This window comes from Rattus rattus, chromosome 15 (assembly GCF_011064425.1).
Source record: "Rattus rattus isolate New Zealand chromosome 15, Rrattus_CSIRO_v1, whole genome shotgun sequence".
Taxonomy (NCBI): domain Eukaryota; kingdom Metazoa; phylum Chordata; class Mammalia; order Rodentia; family Muridae; genus Rattus; species Rattus rattus.
The window spans coordinates 13747979-13767013 of NC_046168.1; the positions used below are offsets into that span (position 1 = coordinate 13747979).

The window sequence follows — 19035 nt, forward strand, 5'->3', positions numbered from 1 at the left end:
AATTTTCACAATTTCTGAATGCTCCTAAGATAACCTGTCTTTATCAGGACCCCTCTTCCAGTTTCTGCTGGCTCTGCATGCACACGGTGCACAGACACCTAAGGAGGCACAACACCAAGGTCACTATTATTGCTCAGCCCCCCTAAGGTGCCATCTACTGTCTGGTGAAGCAGAGAGGAAGGGCAGCACAGCCAAGGTGGGAAACCATGCCCAACGTTACATCTCTACACGCCAAGCGCTGACCTGGGAGAAAACGTGTGTGTTCTGAATAAACGGTTTTTCTAATGGAACTATTACTAAAAGTGTAAGAGCTAACTCTTCTAGCAGTCTGTGCTGTGAACATGTGAATCCATTTAGAAAGGATCTCAACTGTGCAATCAGTACAGGTGTTATGCACAAGGAGATTCATCTAAGACAAGAATACTGGGTTGTCACACTCAGTCTCTATCATCTTTCTCCCCCTTCCTCTCCTCCTCCCCTGCTAAGAACCCATGGAGGGTTTTAAGTCATGTGATGTGTACATCCCAGTGGCCATTGTCAGCTACACAGTGATACCCTCTCAGAATCATAAAGTTGTTTCCATTTTCTAGGCACAAATTCTTACATCAAACACAGGGTATTCTTAAAACAAACCTATAAAATACAACCAGCTTTAGCAAACACAACTTTTTAAACATCTTTTAATTAGATATTTACAATGGTCCCATACACAAGGCCAAGAAAAGGTGAACTGTGTGTAATGGAGTCCTTACTGAGGTCACAAACCCAGGGAATAGTAAACGAAACACTAAAACAGAGGTGTGGGCTGGGCAGACAGCTGTGGGGACCCCAGAGAGGAGACAATTCTGCTGATGGAGTTCTCAGCAAACAGTGACAGGAACTTGACCGACGTGGCAACACACGTGAGGCACTCAGCTGTCACACGTAATAGGTAGCAGCCCTGCTAATGGTTCAAATGACATTAACATTCAAAAGGCCAGTTCTGTTGCTTAATATAAAACTCAGTTACTGGGCTGGAGAGATGGCTCAGCCGTTAAAGGCTAGGCTCACAACCAAATATATAAAACTCAGTTACTGAAGGAAGCCTATATCTAACACAGAGCTGGCAATAAAAAATTATTTTTTTAAAAAGAATGTTAGCTTAGTAACCTTCAGAATGCATTCCTGATCTGAGAAAGGAAGCGACTCACCTCATTTATCATTTCTATCTCTCTAAACGTTAGTCTGTCCAACCAATCCACCTTCACCATGTGTCCCTGCCGATGAGCCTTGGTAAGCTGCAGAAAAGTACAACAGAGTTAATCTCAGCACAGATCCAACAAGAAGGAAGGAGGACGGCCACGATCACTCAACCCTGACGGGAGAACGTAAGCATTTGTAATGCTATGCAATCCAAAGCACTTTAGATCACTGGCCGCATAGCATGATCACCGTACACAGGACATAAAACATAATTCTGACACGACTTAAGACAATACAATACACATTAAAACAAGTGAGTTTAATGCTTATATTTAGGGCCTGCTCTCAAGATATCTCAGCGAGTATACACAAACACTTCAAATTCTGAAATGATCCAAGATTCAAAACATTTTGGGTGTTAAAGATCTAAGCCTATAATATCAACTCCACATAAGCCCTTCTACATATCAAGTCCACCTCAAAGTGTTCCCACACATCAGACTGCAAGCATGAAGCACTCCTACCCATTTGAGTCTACATGTAAATCTACACATTTAGAACATCCGATTCAACATGTGAAAACCCCTACACTTCAGATTCCCACACAGAAAGCAGTATTACAGATCAAAAGCACACACCATATCAGAATGAGAAACCAAGTGAGAGACAAACATTTTTCCTAGAAATGAAAATTATCAAAAAATAAATAAATAAAAAAGTTTTAAAATCCAGCCTGCAGTCTGGCCATGTTAGTATCTAAGAGCAGAATGAGGTCCTCCCCAAGTATTAGTTGCGTGTTCTACAGTGGTTATGCTTTCCCTGTCATAAATGGAAGTATAAGGACAGATCCTCTAAGGAGTACTGCATCATCTTTCTCTATCCTTCCATTTGTACTATAACAAGCATTCTGAAAAGGTGACTTATACAAAGGTAATTCCTGGGGACCAATAAATCATCGCTCTAAGGTTTATGTGCAGACACATGTATGTGTGCCTTACTTGTGGAAACAACCATGAAGGATTTGAATTTCTAACATTGCTAACATTTGAGTCCACCAAGGTCTTACACACTCATCTTGGCCTAGTTTCAGAAGTTACATCATGTTGGTTTTTCCAATTCATAGAGAAATCACACTAAGCTGCAAGGGCCTCAGATTAGAATTCACTTTGTTCCTGACAGTGCATATTTTACACATCAGCTTTACTTACTTATCAAAACTCTTTTTCAACAAATTCATAAAATGGAGCGAAACTGGGCATTGAAGCCTTCCACGAGCACTTCTCTCAGCTCATCGGTTTCCTCTGCCTGCCCATACCACAGCAGCATTCCCATAGGACAGCAAACTGCACCACCAATTAGTACCTCACTCAGAACTGAAAGCCTTAATCACCATTCTTCATCTTCCTTGACAACATCACACCATGAGTCACAGTATTTCAGAAATCAAAGTGTTAACCTCATGCAGAAGGTTTGAGGCTCCGGGGCTAGAAAGACAGCTCAGTGGTTAAGAACATTTGCGGCAACTGCAGAGGATCAGGGTTCAGTCCCCTCAGAGTGGCTGTCACTTGTAAACCCAGCTCCCAGGGACCCGATGCCCTCCTCTGGTTTCTGTGAGCAGTAGGCCTACATGTGGTAAAATTCTAATTATGCAGGCAAAACCTTCATACATATATAACAAAATCTTTTAAAAAGGAGTTCTCTGAGGCCCACTGTGATTCAAAATACTACTGAAGAAACAACCACATGCTTTTGCAGAGCGAACAGCACCGTTTTTCCCTCATGGTAATCGCTAAAATGAAAATAGATATAGAGAAACTAGTAACTGCTAATCATTTTATAGCAGTGCCAGTCATAACAGCTAAAAAACAGATCCAGTCTAAACATCTATCAAGGATGAACAGATAAAGAAAATATGATAGGCACATATCACACAGGAATTCTTCTCAGCTTTAAAAAATGACTTCATACCTTCAAGAAAACATTGGAAGTGGATAGAGATCAGTATCCTAAAATTCAAATAAACGCTGAGCATTTCCTCACATGATGAATCGAAATATGAATGTGTGTAAGTGTGTGTGTGTGTGTGTGTGTGTGTGTGTGTGAGAGAGAGAGAGAGAGAGAGAGAGAGAGAGAGAGAGAGAGAGAGAGAGAGAAATGTTAGAGTAGACTAGTGAGACTAGGAAGAGATCTTTACAAAGGAGAGGGGACAGAGAGAGGATAATGGAACCAGTGTAACACAAAAGCAAAGGGGTCTACTTGGAAAAGGAAGGAGATTAGTAGGTCAGAGGTGGGAAGGGAAAGGGTAGATAGAGCGAGAACAGCCTAGGGTACAATGTGCAGAAATGCTGTCTTGAAACACATGACTCTTTCAAGCTAACTTAAACAATTAATAAAAAGAGGGCTAGGTATTTCATTAGTGCTGGTAAAACATCAAAGGAATACATGAGCTACATCAGGAAAGGAAACAGTCAACAGGACCAAAGACCAAGAGACTTACAGTAGAGTGTCACACTACAAGCTGGAGAGCGGGTTCTCACACTGACAAACGCCTTTCAAACTCTTGTCACTTTTGAGTTCATGCCGGTAAGAAATAGTACCTTCTATTTGTGCCCCAATATGCAAGTAGATGCAAAACATGACAGTCGCTGTCGTTTTATATAGTTACTAAAGACCAATAAATGTGCCTTTTTCTCCTTTTATAAAGCATATAAATTCTTACTGATTTCCCCTATTACTCTGCTCATACAAACAAAAAAGTGTAACTTTTAGTATTTTCTACTGTAAAAGCTGGTGTGGAGTGATGTGAGGAGACTCCACCCCCTCCATCTGCCTGTCTGTCACTCACTCTGTGTCGTCACACTGTCACTATGGGCTTTCAGCTCCTCTAGTTTCCATTATTTACTAACCACTAGTTCTGTGTTTATGGCAACAGTTGGTCCCTGCGATGAGGAAAGAATTGACGATGGGGAGTTGTATCTTGATGTGGAAACTGAAGTGAGGTTTCCTTCTCCATTATGTATTGGGAACTTTCTGCAACATCTGTACCAGCTGAATTTATGTTGTGGCTAATACATGTCCCTTCCTACGCATGCCAGGCCTTTTTTTTCCCTCTTATGACCTTTCTCAATCTTCTGAACAGCTATCAAAGAAGCAATACTATTTGGTAAAGCCACCACAAAGGCCAAGTGTAAATAACCTTTCAAGTTGTGGAGGTTGTTCCCTAAGTACTGGGACCCATACACTGTAAAACGCTGCAAACAGAAACAGTGGGGCACAGCTGTATGTGTCACCAGAGAAATATGATGAGGATGAATTCCAACGTGAATGGAAAATCAAGAGCTATTTGTATGTTACGAGGACTATTCAATAGCTGCCTAGATTACATCTTGATATTTAAAGAAATTCTAGATATTTCTCAGCTTAGCTGGAGAAGTTCTACAGAACTGAAGAGTTACCACTGCAAGTGGATTCCCGGCATTTACCCAATTTACCTATCGTATAACGTAAGCCCAGTCAGAGGCTTACACCATTCACTTCATTATATCCCATGGTCTGAAAAAACTGCCCAGTTGGGAGACACAAGGTTAGATCTGGAGCAACCAGTATGGCTTCGGTCAAGGTTGCACATCATGGTGGGCATATCTAAAGTCTGAGAGCCTTGAAGAATTACAGCAGTTGCCATAGTTACTTTTCTATGCTGTGCTAAATACAATGACCAAGGCGACTTATACAAGAAAGCATTTGATTTGGGCTTACAGTTTCAGAGAGTTAGAGTTCATGATCGTGGAGCAAGACCATGGCTGTGAACATCTGAGTGCTCGCATTTTGATCTGCAAGTAGGAGTCCGAGAGAGGGAACTAGAAATGATGTGGGCTTTTGAAGTCTCCAAACCTGCCCCAGATGACATATCCTCTCAAACAAGGCCGCACCTCCTACTCCTCCTCAAATATATGAGACCATGAATGATCTTCTCAGGCAAACCACAACAGCAATCGCCATGATTCTATTTTTACTATTGTCATTTAAGAACAGAGAAAGAACTGGAAGAGCTTGAAGGGGCTCGAGACCCCACATGTACAACAATGCCAAGCAACCAGAGCTTCCAGGGACTAAGCCACTACCTAAAGACTATACATGGACTGACCCTGGACTCTGACCTCATAGGTAGCAATGAATATCTAGTAAGAGCACCAGTGGAAGGGGAAGCCCTGGGTCCTGCTAAGACTGAACCCCAGTGAACTAGACTGTCGGGGGGGCGGCAATGGGGGGAGGGTGGGGAGGGGAACACCCATAAGGAAGGGGGGGGGGAAGGGGATGTTTGACAAATAAAAAAAAAAAAAACTAAAATTAAAAAAAAAAAAAAAAAAAAAAAAAAAAAAAAAAAAAGAACAGATAAACAGGTAGATGAAACACCGTGAGTCTCTTTCCACAACTTAAATGCTAGGGCCAGGAGTGTATGTTCCCATTTGTACAGCAATGGACGTCTCTGTGAACTCTAATTAATCAGTAATAATCTTCTTCTGTAAGATAAGCACTTAAAGAAAACAGTAATTGCGCTTGCTCATGTGATTACAGCGAACAAGGGTGTTGCTACTCCAAGGCCATGAGCTCTTCTGGAGTGGATTTATTTATGGTATACACTCAAGTCTCAACTGTTTCTCATTTGGGACTAACTTCCTAACAGTACTTTCAATTGGTTTTTTTCCTGTGTCCACGCGTCGCTTAAAAATGTGGTTTTCTTTGTAAGCAATACCTACCCTGCACTAGGTCCTCATCTGGGGAGACATTTTTACTCTTTCAACTGTCATGTCCCGCTGTGCTGTCACTGAATGATCTAGATTACAACTGAGACAGCTGTCATGCTTTCAAGTGTTATGTCCCATGGTGCTGTATATAATGATCTAGACTATAACTGAGGGGCTTGATGGAAGGCATTGTGCCTTCCAGTCAGTTCTTTTATAAATTCCCATGTTATGAAGTGAGGAGCGTGTGCAGTGCAGTACTACAGAAGTATGGGCAGAGGTAAGAACATGAGTGTCCTTCCTATGACCTACCATCTCATGCACGCAGGCAGCATCCGTCAGGACAGTTATGTGGTCTGTCCTGTCTCTTCAGTGTATCATGTTCACCTTCTGCCTTCTGCTTCCTAATGCAGTAAGCCTCAGATCCAGACGCCAACCCACAGGGACCAGATGCAGCACTGTACAGTTCTGTGGCTTTCCCTCCTGTCTGTGTCAGTGCTCAGCTCCCCATACCTTCCAACTTCTCCACAGGGAGCAAGAAACAGGTTTCATCTGCTTGTTACCTTCCCTTCGCCTCCTCTTAATCAAACTGACAGAAAGGAAAGCACACTGCGACAGCATCAAGAGAGCTGTGAAATGAGCAGGGGGCGGTGGAAAGCATGCTCTACACTAACCTTTCAAGTCCAAAGGTACAGACTCGAGATAAATCAAAAACAGAGCACAGTGGTCACACCTAAAGCCCCGGGAGGGCGTGCGACTACCGTAAAATTCTTACACTAAGGCAAGCTGAAAAACAGAGCTGAAGGGAACAGTGTAGACATGGTCCATCAATACCAAGACGCTGGTCCAGACTGTGAAAGTTAACAGATGGTCTTTATGTCTGGTCTCTTACTCTGTTCACGTATCAGTTGAACAGAAGTAAGCACTAGATGAAAACGTTTAGAGACGGAGAAAAAAAGGATAATAATCAGGAGCAGGAACCAGAATATTTTAATACATACATTTCCTTCTGTACCTTATTAAAACTCTAAATCCAAATTATACAAAAACAAGACCCATTGGGCTGGAGAGATGGCTCTCTTCCAGAGATCCTGAGTTTAATACCCAGCAACCACATGGTGGCTCAAAACCAACTGTAATGGGATCTGATGTCCTCTACTGTGTCTGAAGACAGCGACAGTGTACTCATACACATCAAAACCAACCAACCAACCAACCAAACAAACAAACAATAAATAAACCAGAGACCTAAGCTGAGCACGCTACAGTGTTACTTCCTCTCCTCACAGCCACTGTTCCTCAAAGGAAAACTAGGCAGGTTTATAAAACAGTCTAAATCATTAGAGAGATGTGTTTAAATCCTTAAACTCTGAAAGAACCATAGAAGGTAGCTAAATCAAAGTTCACTGCTGACAGACTCTTAAAGCGAGGGCAGACATAAGAGAAGCCTGTGAACTATCCTAGATTCCCAGTAGGAGCACAAGAAAGACTTAGAAACGAGCAGCTGAAATGCATCTTAAGTTTTATTCATTTGGAGAGAGAGACAGTAAACTCAAAAGAGTGTACTGGACAATATATCCATTCGGGGCCTATGCTACATTTACACTAAAAAGAACAATACACAAAATTGACATGATATGAAAATACCAGAGACCCACATTTCCAAATCTGATGCAAGTCTGGGCCAAAGGCCATACTGAGCGTGGATTCATGCATTCAGAACTGCACTGACAGAAAGTGGCCCAGCAGCCATCAGGAAGTTGGGGAGGGTGGACTGAGGGAGGACTACTGAGGACATGGAGCTTTTAGAGGTGAAAGTGTCCTAAAGTTACACAGTGAGGATGATTGTAAAGGATCCACACACCTTTCAAGAGTGAAGGCATGTGAATCTATCTCAAAACTGCTACTAAAGGTGAACAGAAATGGACAAGACAACAGTAGGAGTCACGGCATCGAGCACCCTAGGATCCGCTCAGCTCAGAGCTCTGCCTGTCTCTGAGGTCTGTGTACCTTGGCAAGGCGGCTCATCTGGTCTTCTGAGAATGTGCTGCTTGTTCTGCCCGGGGTTCGTGTGGGTTCGGAGCCATCTGCCTCCACGTTAGGCCAGACTTTCAAGTCGTGCATTCCTTGGCGAAACATGCTATGAGAAAAAAAGTTCAGCGTAGAAGTGAACTAAGGCAGTTCCTGATAAAGGGATACTTGACACGCACACCTTCTAGGCCCTGAGACCCCCACGGTTTGTACGATAATGAGCTAAGCTGCTAATACCACAAACCTCTCCAGGCTGCTCTTCTCTCCCTTAGGGAATGAGACACAACTGTACAAATGTCTACAACCCAATGTACATGTTATCACTGTGAGGGAACTCCCTGCTGGACTTAAGCAAGTATGCACCTCTTTCTTATATGGTTCTAGCAGCAAACCAATTCAGAGCATAATGGACCGTTAGTGCAGAAACTTGGGTGACTGCAAGGCAGCTAGACGATCGAGTGTCATCCCAGAACAGATCACTTCCACCCAGTCACACCGAGAAGAGGCCCACTTCAGTTAGCTAGCCTACATAAAATGAGGCTACATACAATCAAGGCAGAACAGGAGGGAGGGTCCAGTGACGCTCCCACACCCTCCTCGGAAGAGTGCCAAGTCAACAAGGCCAACCAAAGGGGACTCCTGTGAGTATTCACCTTTGTTCTGATGAAAATGGTGTCTGCTGTTTGGAAGACAGCACTCAACAACCACTTCAGCAGACATCTTAGAATAGCAGACGCTGATACAACGATAGGATGGAAATCAAAACTGTTAGTTACATAATTTTTCTGTAAGCTTGTCTGGGTCTGGGTAACAGTTGTAGCACCTACAGCATGTATGGCTGTGACCATGAATAAGTAATGTGACTCCTTAGTATATATCACTTCTCTCATTATTAAAAACATATCCTCTTAAAGGCTATTATAAAACACACAAATACAACCTCTTGAAAGGTTTTCTTTCTTCTAAAATCAAACAGATCAGACAGCGTAGAGGCAAGAGGATACACATTCTATCCTAACACAGGCAATCTAATGAGACCTTGTCTCAAATAAAATAAAATAAAACAAAACAAAACGAAGAACAACCTTAGAGCAGTCTCTCAGGATCGGCTGCAGTGCAGTGACTAACATCTCTCCCAAAAGTGTGTGTCCTCACACACACCTTCTGCCACAGCACAGGGCTTCCCTTCCTGTTTACCTCTCCACTCCTCTGGCTGAAATGAACTAAAAACAAAAAGCCCGAGATGACAGAAGGCAGCTTACTAAATGATTTATGCAACTGGGGACAGACACATCTAGAGAAGTTTGGGGCGGGGTGTAGGGCGGGGTGCACGGAGCGCTGCTGATGCTCCAGTGATCATACCCCGTTCTTTTTCTGGACGCCAAGGGAAACCTGCCAAGACTTACACAGAAGAGCGCAGCTCATCAGAGCCCAATACCGGCTGCCACTGCCAGGACTTCAGAATTCACACATCCTGCACATCATCTGCGTTGGCCTACTGTTCTACCAATTCAAGTAATGACCAATCAGCTCTTAAGCTACTCAGACATCTCCGAAGCTAGACGTTCAAGTTGAAGACAGTTTATACAGAGCTATTATACAAAACCAGTCTCTGAATTATTCACTAGACCTCTCTAAGAAGTTCTCCCTCATACTGACTCACATATACAAAGCCGATGTTGGCAAAGAGCACAACTGGCAGTCACTGTAGCATCTCCCAGCACTAGAAGCTTTGAGAGCCACTTTTACAGGCTACTGTGGTGAGTGCACACCAGGATCCTTCATTAGAGGGCCCTGATGACACTGTATTCCTAAAGAAACATCTGAGAAAACTATGGTCCCAGCAGTGTCTCCCAAAATCACAGAACCGTGGTGGCACGGGACACAGATAAATACCATGAACAGATTTTTTCAAGATTTAAACATCTTAGTCCATTTCAAGCAAACAAATTTAACTCCTAATTATTGCTATTAATTTCTTGGAGATCTTTGTGATTTAATTTTTCGTTCAGGCACACGTTCCACGTCCTTTGGACGGGAAGCAAAGAACATTTCACTCAATGAGCTACACAAAGAATTACACACGTGCTCTGCCTGGCGTCAGTGAGTCTACCTGACCCTCCCCTTCCATGGACCTTCCCCTTAGCTCTAGATCTAGCCCAAGTCAAACATCCAATGTCCCTACACTTTCTAGACATCTGCCCGAACCCGCCTAACCTGCCCACCACCTCCAGGCCCATCCCACACAAATTAAGCCAGTGCACCCAGCAGAAGCCATGGGGGAAGGCTGCTGGCTGGCCTGCTCCTTTTGGCTTGCTCAGCCTGCTTTCTGATCCAGCTCAGGCTCACCTGCTCTGGGCTAGCACCAACTACAATGAGCCAACACAGGTACTATTTGTCAATAAAATACTCACTAGGCTTAATAAATGTATTTAGATAATCAGCATAAACTATGAAGTGGATATGATTTCATTTTCCAGGGGAAGAAACAGAGACCATTCACTAACCTGCCCTAGGAGACCAGACACTGAAGAAAGAGCATCTGACCCAGGGAACTTTCTCCACCCTCCCTCCCTCCCACTCCACCACCCTGCTATGCTGCTTTTCTTAGGTTCAGGATATAATGGCAGAATTCTTTTAAATTATCAGAGAAGATGGCTTATGTAAAGGAATTGAGACGCATGTATAAAAGACAAGCTTTTGTTGTTAAAATTGACACATAATGAGTCCCTCTGTCCAAAACGTTTATAGATTTAAATATAAGGGAATGAAAGTGTAATGAAAGAAATGCTCCCATAAATCCAATCTAGTGTTTTATATATATATATATATATATATATATACACACACATGCACACATGTGTATGTGTGTGTGTGCATGTGTGTGTATATATACACATACATACATACATAAAATGTATGTATAAAATAACCAACCAAAAACATAAGAAACATAGTATTTTGAAAGTAACTGTTTAACACAGTACAGGAATAGCTAATTTCCTTCATGTAGAAACTCTCCTCAGACATCACTAAGAAATGAACAATTAGAAAGAAGGCACTTTTAGCTGGGCATGGTGGTTCGTGCTTTAACCCTGGAATTCAGGAGGCAGACAAAGGTAAATCTTTATGACTTCAAGCCCAGACTGATTTATACAGTGAGTTCTAGGCCAGCGAGGGCTACACAGTCAGGTCCTGTCTTAGCAACATCAAAAAGGGTTGTTGTGGGAAAATTATATTTAAAAAGAAAATGGGCAAAAGATACCTGAAGCCATTTACAGAAAATATTGACGAAACCCATTAAAATGATAACTCATTTACATTTAACGATGTGTAAATTAACATGCTTAAACTGTAAAACAGACAGACACTAGGGCGTCTGGTAAGAGCCACAGTTACAGCCATTACCACGCTCCACTGACAGGCACTACAGATTTCACTGTCCAGATCTGCACCTCAGGTTCTCACTCCTAAAACTCCATCGTTCTAACAGAAATGACATCAGCATTCACTTAATTAAGCTGAGTAGTGCAAATTGTGTTTCTTTTCATTTAGCTGCTGTGATAGTTAAACTCTACTCTGATCAAATTTGTTGGATGTAGAACCTAAGAGACAAACATAATGCAGGCTGACAGGGACCGGATATAGATGTCTCCTGAGACACATCCAGAGCATGTCCAATACAGAGGGCAATGCTAGCAGCAAACCACCGAACTGAGAACAGGACCCCCTTGGGGGAATCAGAGGAAGGATTGAAAGAGTTGAAGGACCTTGCAACCCCATAAAAACAACTATGCCAACCAACCAGAGCTTCCAGGGACTAAACCACTACCGAAAGACTATACATGGACTGACCCAGGGCTCCAACTGCATATGTAGCAGAGAATAGCACTGTTGGGGCATCAGGGGAAAGGGAAGCCCTTGGTCCTGCCAATGTTGGACCTCCAGGGCAGGGGACTATGGGGGAGGGCAATAAGGGGGATGCATAGGGGGAATACCCATATGGGGGAGGGGGAGGGAGCGGAATGGGGGCTTATGGACAGGAAACAGGGAGGGGAAATAACATTTGAAATGTAAGTAAAGAAATATATCTAATAAAAAATTTAAAACAAATAAACAACAACAACAACAACAACAAAAAAAACCATTAGGACGTGTGTTGAGGCAGTGTCTAAGAATGGGTTAACTCAGGTAACATTCTCCAGGCTGGCATCCCAGATGACTTGAACAGAGAGGGAGAGCAAACTGCTGATCTTTGTTTCTGACTGCAGCTGCCTCACTCTGCAGCCATGCCCTCCCCACCCATGAGGGAACTCTTAAACCTGTGATCCCATAAGTTACTACTGCCAACAATTGTCACTGATTTAGCAATAAAAGAAAAAGTAATTAATGCATCATCATATCCTGTAGGAAACCCATTTCAGAACCAATCTCAAAACTGTGTAAGGCCCATGCACCTAACTGGTCTTCACAGGAAAAAAACTCTTTACATAAATAATCAAAGTTCTCTGGGAAAGAAAAGAGGCAGCCCTCTGTGCAGTAGTGGGCAGAATGCTTACCCATATTTTCCAAAGAGTGACACGGTTGTTCCTCCCACCGGCACAGCCCTTCCGGGTCCATACACATCCCATATAGTCAAGGCCACTTGGGCGTTCCTGGGCAGGTCAGGGTATTTCACGGGGAGTTTCAGCCACTCGTTCCAACTATGGGAACAAAGTCAGCAGAGTACATTCATATCTTTCTTTCAAACTAAGCCATAAAACATGGTTCAGACAGATGAGAAGGCTCTAAAATGATTATGTTTGTATGCTAAAAAATAATGTGGAAACCCTTCAGTTTTGTTTGTTCAAATATAAAAACATGAACTTTGAATATTGCTCATGAAAAACAGCAGGTATGTGAAGACATTTAATTAGGACACTCAAGCTGAGCAGTGTGACATATGCCTATAATTCCAAAATTTAACGTGAAGCAGAAGGATTATTACTGTTAATTCAAGGCCAACCTAGAGAGCTTCATGAGTTTGAGTGCAGCCCAGGCTACAAAATGATACAAAAAAAAAAAAAAAAAAAGCCAAAAAAACAGAGAAAAAAAGTTATAATATCACTATGATGTATAGAAAGAGCAGAAAATAAAAATAAGCAGTAAGGAAACATACATTTTAACATGTTAAAATTTTTAAACCAAACTGTTGTTTCTTTCTAACAATTCTCCAGAACACAATTTTACATTACGAAAATAATCAAATCATATTGCAATTATAAAATGATCAATTATGGCATGTTAATGCATTCCTAAGATAAAAAGACAATCCCAAAATAACCGTAACCTCATGGGCCCAAGCTGACTTGGTTTTGTAACACTTGGACAGTACCAACTCGCACATCTGTTATAACTCATCAAGTTCTTTTTCGTTAATTTTTTTTCACAATATATTTAGATCATTGCACTTTGATTTATTTCATTGGCACTGGTGACGCTTAGCTGTTAGCACCTAATGCTCCCTATTAACATCTGCAAATAACTTGTTAATGTGTGTTAATAACACAGAATACTACAGGAAAAAAAGCAATTTCATATGCTATACTCATTTTAATAAATATTCTTCTGCATTTAAAGTGGACTCACTTAGTAATCTCCACTCCCTCAAACATGGCTTTTAAAATCCCAAAGGAATCCCACACAAAAAAATAGCCAAAGGCAGACAGAATTCTGTTTACCTGTGCTTACCCTCAGATCTCTAGATCTAATACACGTGCATCAGTAAGAAACAATAGAATTTTCAAAGACAACAAGAATGTACTTATGGCTCTGCAAGTCCTGAAACCCCAGGAAAATGAGAGATGTCCATCAATTCTGATCACAAGCAAAACATCATCAAATCTTTTTTTCTATAAAGTTCTTTAAGAAACCAAATTACATGTTTAAGAGATGCTACAGATGAGCTTATGTAACTAAGTAAATTACTACTCGTATGGCAAAACAGACTGAAAAGGAAATACCGAAGTTATTATTTATGGATGAAGACACCCCAGCAGTTGATTGACAAGTTGACATTTAACACAAGGTAAAGCTAAAGAGAAAAATTGGTGTCAATATCCAAATCAGTCAGTGGAAGTTTTCATCTTGCTATCTACCCTTATATTCTTAGAGACAGTACCATGGCCGAGCGATCCTTCCCCTAATTAAGTCTTCGGTTCTCTAGCTCCTGGGCCCAAGATCTCCTGAAATCAAAGCAACTACAGCTCAGCCTGTTTTACATGCTGCTCTTTACAGGGAAATGGTCTTTCAGCTAACACATGGAGAAACTACTCTAGACATTCCAATTCAAACACCAAAGGCTGTGGGTTTTCAACATCACTTGTCATCCTCCTCCCCATCCTCAGTGCTTGCCCAATCCCTGATGATCCCTCTGCAGTTTATAAAACATGAATCTGGACACTGGAATCCCATGAGCCCAGCGGATGTAATTCTCTGGACAGATGAATACGCTTTGAAATGGAAATCATTAAATTAATATCCCCCTCCACCCTGTCTCTCTTTCGAATGTCTTAGAGAAGATGATGTAATCTGAACAGTTTAAAAAGTTGAAGGGGCTGGGTGTGCACATCAGTGGTAGAGCGCCTGCCTAGAATGCACAAGGTTGTGTTCATCTCCAGCATTGTGTAGGAAAAGAAAAACAAAAAAACCTGCCTAAAGGACAGTAACAACAACTCTCTTCATTTGAATTATAGACACTAAAAACGAGACCTTGCATTCTCTGCACATTTCATTAACTGTGATCAAGGCCAGAGAACAACTTCCAGGAGACAAATAGTTTCTCTCCTTCCGAATGTAGAGTCCAGGGATAGAACTCAGGTGGTCAGGTCTGATGGCAATGGAAAGACACTCCAGAATCTTTTATACGGTAAAAAAAAAAAAAAAAAAACAACAACAACAAAAACAAAAACAACAATAAAAAAACAAAAAACAAGAAAACCAGTAACAACAACCCCCCGCCCCCAAAACAACTTACTTCCATCGTGTACTAAATGGTTTGTAGGATGTTCTGACTGGCAAGGCCAGGGGCTTTCCTTCAGCGAAAACTTGACAAGTCACATACAGATCAGAGCATGTCTCCTGGTATAGTCCGGAAAACTTTAGCATGGGATCTTCTAGGACAGCTTTGTAGCTCTTTTGTTCTCTCTTCCCTTCCAAGCTCCCTCTGAAGCACAAACACAATGTTTATTTTCACACACACACACACACACACACACACACACACACACACAGAGAGAGAGAGAGAGAGAGAGAGAGAGAGAGAGAGAGAGCGCTAATAAGCTGCTTCTCTGTCAAAGTAACCTTAAACTTCCCAATAACACCTTCACTTTTATATACGATAAGAAACTCTGAAAATACTAAACTCATTCTATCTTCATTAATTTCTCTTCTTTGGGCTTCATTTTAAACCCTGTCACCCTCTTGATCCAGGCCTTAAGATTAACTTTACTGATTCTAGCACTTGGATGGCAGAAGCAGACCTGTGAGTTCAAGTTCAGCCTTATCTACAAAGAGAATTCCAGGACAGCCAGGGTTTCATAGAGAAACCCTTCTCTAAATAAATGAATGACTGATTTCAAATTGACAACTTATTACCCAGTCTTTATGCTACTGCGCACTTTTAATTCTAGAACTTGGGAGGCAGAAACAGTCAGATCTGCAGTGTGTTCTATGACAGCCAGATTTACACAGTAAAACCCTGACTTTAAAAACAAAACAAAAAACCTGTGTACCTATTTTCAGGGAGAATGACATACCTTTGCTTGGGTATTCCTTTTTATTCTTTTTTTTCCCCCCATACTATATATTCATACTATCTCACCATTTCAGAATACAAAAGAAAAGAAAAACAAAACAAAAACAAAACAACAACAACAACAAAAAACCAACCAAACACAGTGTTATAAGCCATACTGGAATATGCATGGACACTGTTAATGAAGTAGGAGCATTTCTTGGACATCAATATTAATTCGGTGATCATATGATCTGATGTACACTTTTTAAAGACCGCATTCTCATTTTATAAATGAAGATGCAGAAACTCAGAGATCACACTCATGACCTAAGACGGGAAAGTTAACTGAGAATGTGACCAGAGCAAGGAGCCCAAAAACTGTCTTCCTCCCATAAGAGTGCCAAACGTGGCCTCTGTCTCCTACACACATGCCTGAATTGAGCTTAATTAGAGGCACATATAAAATAGGAGCAAACGAAGAAAAGAAGAGCATACACAATTTGTTCTCTCCAAGTAGGAGTCTTAAGTCCTCGCTAGCAAAAAGGCTCTCACCAGGCACAGCCCTTAAATTTCTCTCCCTATCCCTGAGAAATGGCTCAGGTCAATTCTGACAATATGGAAACCACACAGCAAAACTGCTGTTGGAAGGAGTGTCCCTACTTAAGCAAATGTTTCTACTATTCTGAAGTTAGCATCTCTGGGAACTCTTCTTTCCCACTAGGGCTCTCATTTCAAGACGCCATGCTCTTGATCTCTAGAGCTTCTAAACCTTGGGGCAGCACGTTTTACTAAAAGTCTCTTTCCTCCCATCTTCTTGATCCCTCTGCAAACTGACACGGTCTCCTACTCCCTCTCAACATCTCTGCCTTTTAAAATGTCAAACTGTCCAAAAGTTCGTCTCGTGTGTAATTAAAGCTGCACCCAGGTACTCAATTATCCCACCTTCACGATTTCTGAACTCCCTTCCACATTCCAGCTCTGCTCTACAGGAAAGACCTTCACTTTCCTCCTCTCTTTTGGCGGGGAACTCTGTGTCCTAAGGCTTTCCCGGGTAGAATTAGATCGCGGTATCCCCACAAAAGCGGAAAATGCAAACTACTTCGTACCCCTCCCGGGGCTTCGATGTGGGTTACTCTGCCAATTCCCTTCAAGGACCAGCCCGTCTCCTGGGTAATCCCCTGCCCCTCGCCGCCCTGGCTCCCCGCTCAGCGCTCACATCTTCAGCTGCACGTTGATGTCCAGGTCACAGCTGTAGATGTAGTGGAACTTCTCCGCCTCCCCCATGACAAGCTCGGACACAGACGCCAGAGAGACAGCCCTGGAAGGGGAAGACTCCAGGAAGAATCCGCCGCTGCCTCAAAACATGAAAACTTCCTGTTCCGCCCCTCCGCCCACAACTGAGCAATCCCCGAGCTTAACGAAAGCAAACGCGACGGAACAACCCCTGGGCGAGCGGCTGTACGCATGTGCAAATGGAGCCAGCCATCTTGCTTAAGGGCAAACGAGGAGCCAGGAAGCATGGCTTACGTGGTTACATTCCAGTCTTCCTGCTTTGACAAAACTTTTTTTCTTCTTTGATCGAGCCAGGGGGAATTTGGCTGAAAATCAATGTGATAGCATTCACATGGTGCAAGCCAAATAAAGAAGAAGCACAAAACTATTTTTCCCAATTTTTATTCTAGTCTCCATTAAAAAAGAAATTTAATTAATTGGCTTTTTCCAGCAGAAGTCCTTTTTTGTCATGAAAGGATAAAAAAAGGAATAGACAAAGACTGAGAAAGACCTAAGTTTCATTTTGGCACTACCAATATTTCTGCTTCAATGGTTTGTATTGGGTATATCTGAATCTAATGTGTGGTTTGGCACAAAACTCTGCACATATTGCTTAGAAACTGCCAATAATAACTGGAACTCGGTTTTTTAATGTTCTGAGTACCTGTAATTTATTCTTGTAACATTTAACATGCTCTAACAATTTGATCTCTGTTTACAATTGTACTTAAATATTCTTTGAAAGCAATTATAGTTTGTCATGTTTCTTTTTTTTTTTTGTCCCCTTGGAGTCTAATATACTATTGACTTTAATAATTCAATGTATTATTGGGGGCTTCACACACACACACACACACACACACACACACACACACACACACACACACAGGCAATCACGTTATGTCAGAGAGAGTAAGTGCTGGTGCAGTTTTTACCAAGTACTGATAAGAAAATTACCTTTCAGGAAGCTGGTTTTCTCCTTCTACTTGTGGGTTCTGGGAATCATAACTCAGGTTGTAAGACAGGCTAGGAAATGTCTTTACCTACTGAACCATCTTACTGGCCCTGTAGAAGTATTTATAAGTACCACATTTTAAAACAAAAACACCCAAGTAACCACAAATTCATGTTATTCAAAATTTTGAGTGATAAGATTAAAATAAAAAAAAAAAAAGAAACAAAAAATGTTCGGGAAGAATGGAAGGTTTGAACAAAAAGAACAAATTGACTTGCGGTTTGCCCTGGAGTTATCAGTATTTTGATGCTAATCTGCTGCCGCAAGGACCTAGTCTCTTACTCAGGAATCAGGTGACTTCATCAGAACCTTCCCCATTTAATTTGCAAAATAAAGGGGAGAGCCCGTGATTGGGCAGAGGAAGGGAAGGTGGAGCAGAGGAGAGAAGTGTGGGGGTGGGGAGGGAGAAGGAAGATGGAGCTGAAGCATGAAGAAGCCGCAAGTTACGAGAGATTTCACAGATGGGGAATAGGATAGTGTAGTGGTGGATCTGCCCAATCTAGTCGCAAGCTTGTATTCATATTAATCAAGTTGTGTTTTCTTTGCACGGGAATATTCGAGTTGGAGAGGTTACTGCAACAACTTGTCTAGATGTAACTACCACCAAATAATTATGACTTACAGAAAACATGTTTTCAGCAATAAAATGGGAAATTTGTAAACACCAGATCTGTACAAGAGTAAACCAGAGATTATAAAGCTGTTTTTGAATCATATTGTTTAAACACTGGTGATTTCTTTTATTTTTGAAAATGTGTATATGTGTCCATATGAGTATTTGTCATGAGAATGCAGGTGCCTATAAAAGCCAGAAGAGAATGTCATATACCTTGGAGCTGAAATCACAGAATATTGTGAGCTGCCCCCATGTGGATCTCAGAGCTGAACTCAGGTCCTCTGGAAGAGCAACAAATGCTTTCCATCACTGGGCCCTCTATCAACACTATGAAGTCTGACATGTGAATAATTAAATTGTCTGGATCTAGAGGTAAAATTCCTCTTGGAATATGAAACTT

The 19035-nt window shown here is 41.8% G+C and overlaps 1 protein-coding gene across 2 annotated transcripts in view; it reads right to left on the reverse strand.

Moving 5' to 3' along the window:
* The window catches only part of Pik3c3 (phosphatidylinositol 3-kinase catalytic subunit type 3), a 77657-nt gene extending 60544 nt beyond the window's left edge, over window positions 1–17113 (reverse strand). The window contains exons 1-5 of one of the 2 annotated variants that reach the window (XM_032885534.1): window positions 16949–17112; window positions 14971–15159; window positions 12515–12658; window positions 7935–8064; window positions 1191–1277 (exon numbers count right to left, since the gene is read on the reverse strand). In XM_032885534.1, the coding sequence (XP_032741425.1) occupies window positions 1191–1277; window positions 7935–8064; window positions 12515–12658; window positions 14971–15159; window positions 16949–17016 (618 nt within the window). In that variant the 5' untranslated portion in view covers window positions 17017–17112. Of the gene's footprint in view, window positions 1–1190; window positions 1278–7934; window positions 8065–12514; window positions 12659–14970; window positions 15160–16948 lie in introns of both variants that reach the window. The other variant, XM_032885535.1, reaches the window with a different exon arrangement.
* Between the last annotated feature and the right edge of the window lie 1922 nt (window positions 17114–19035).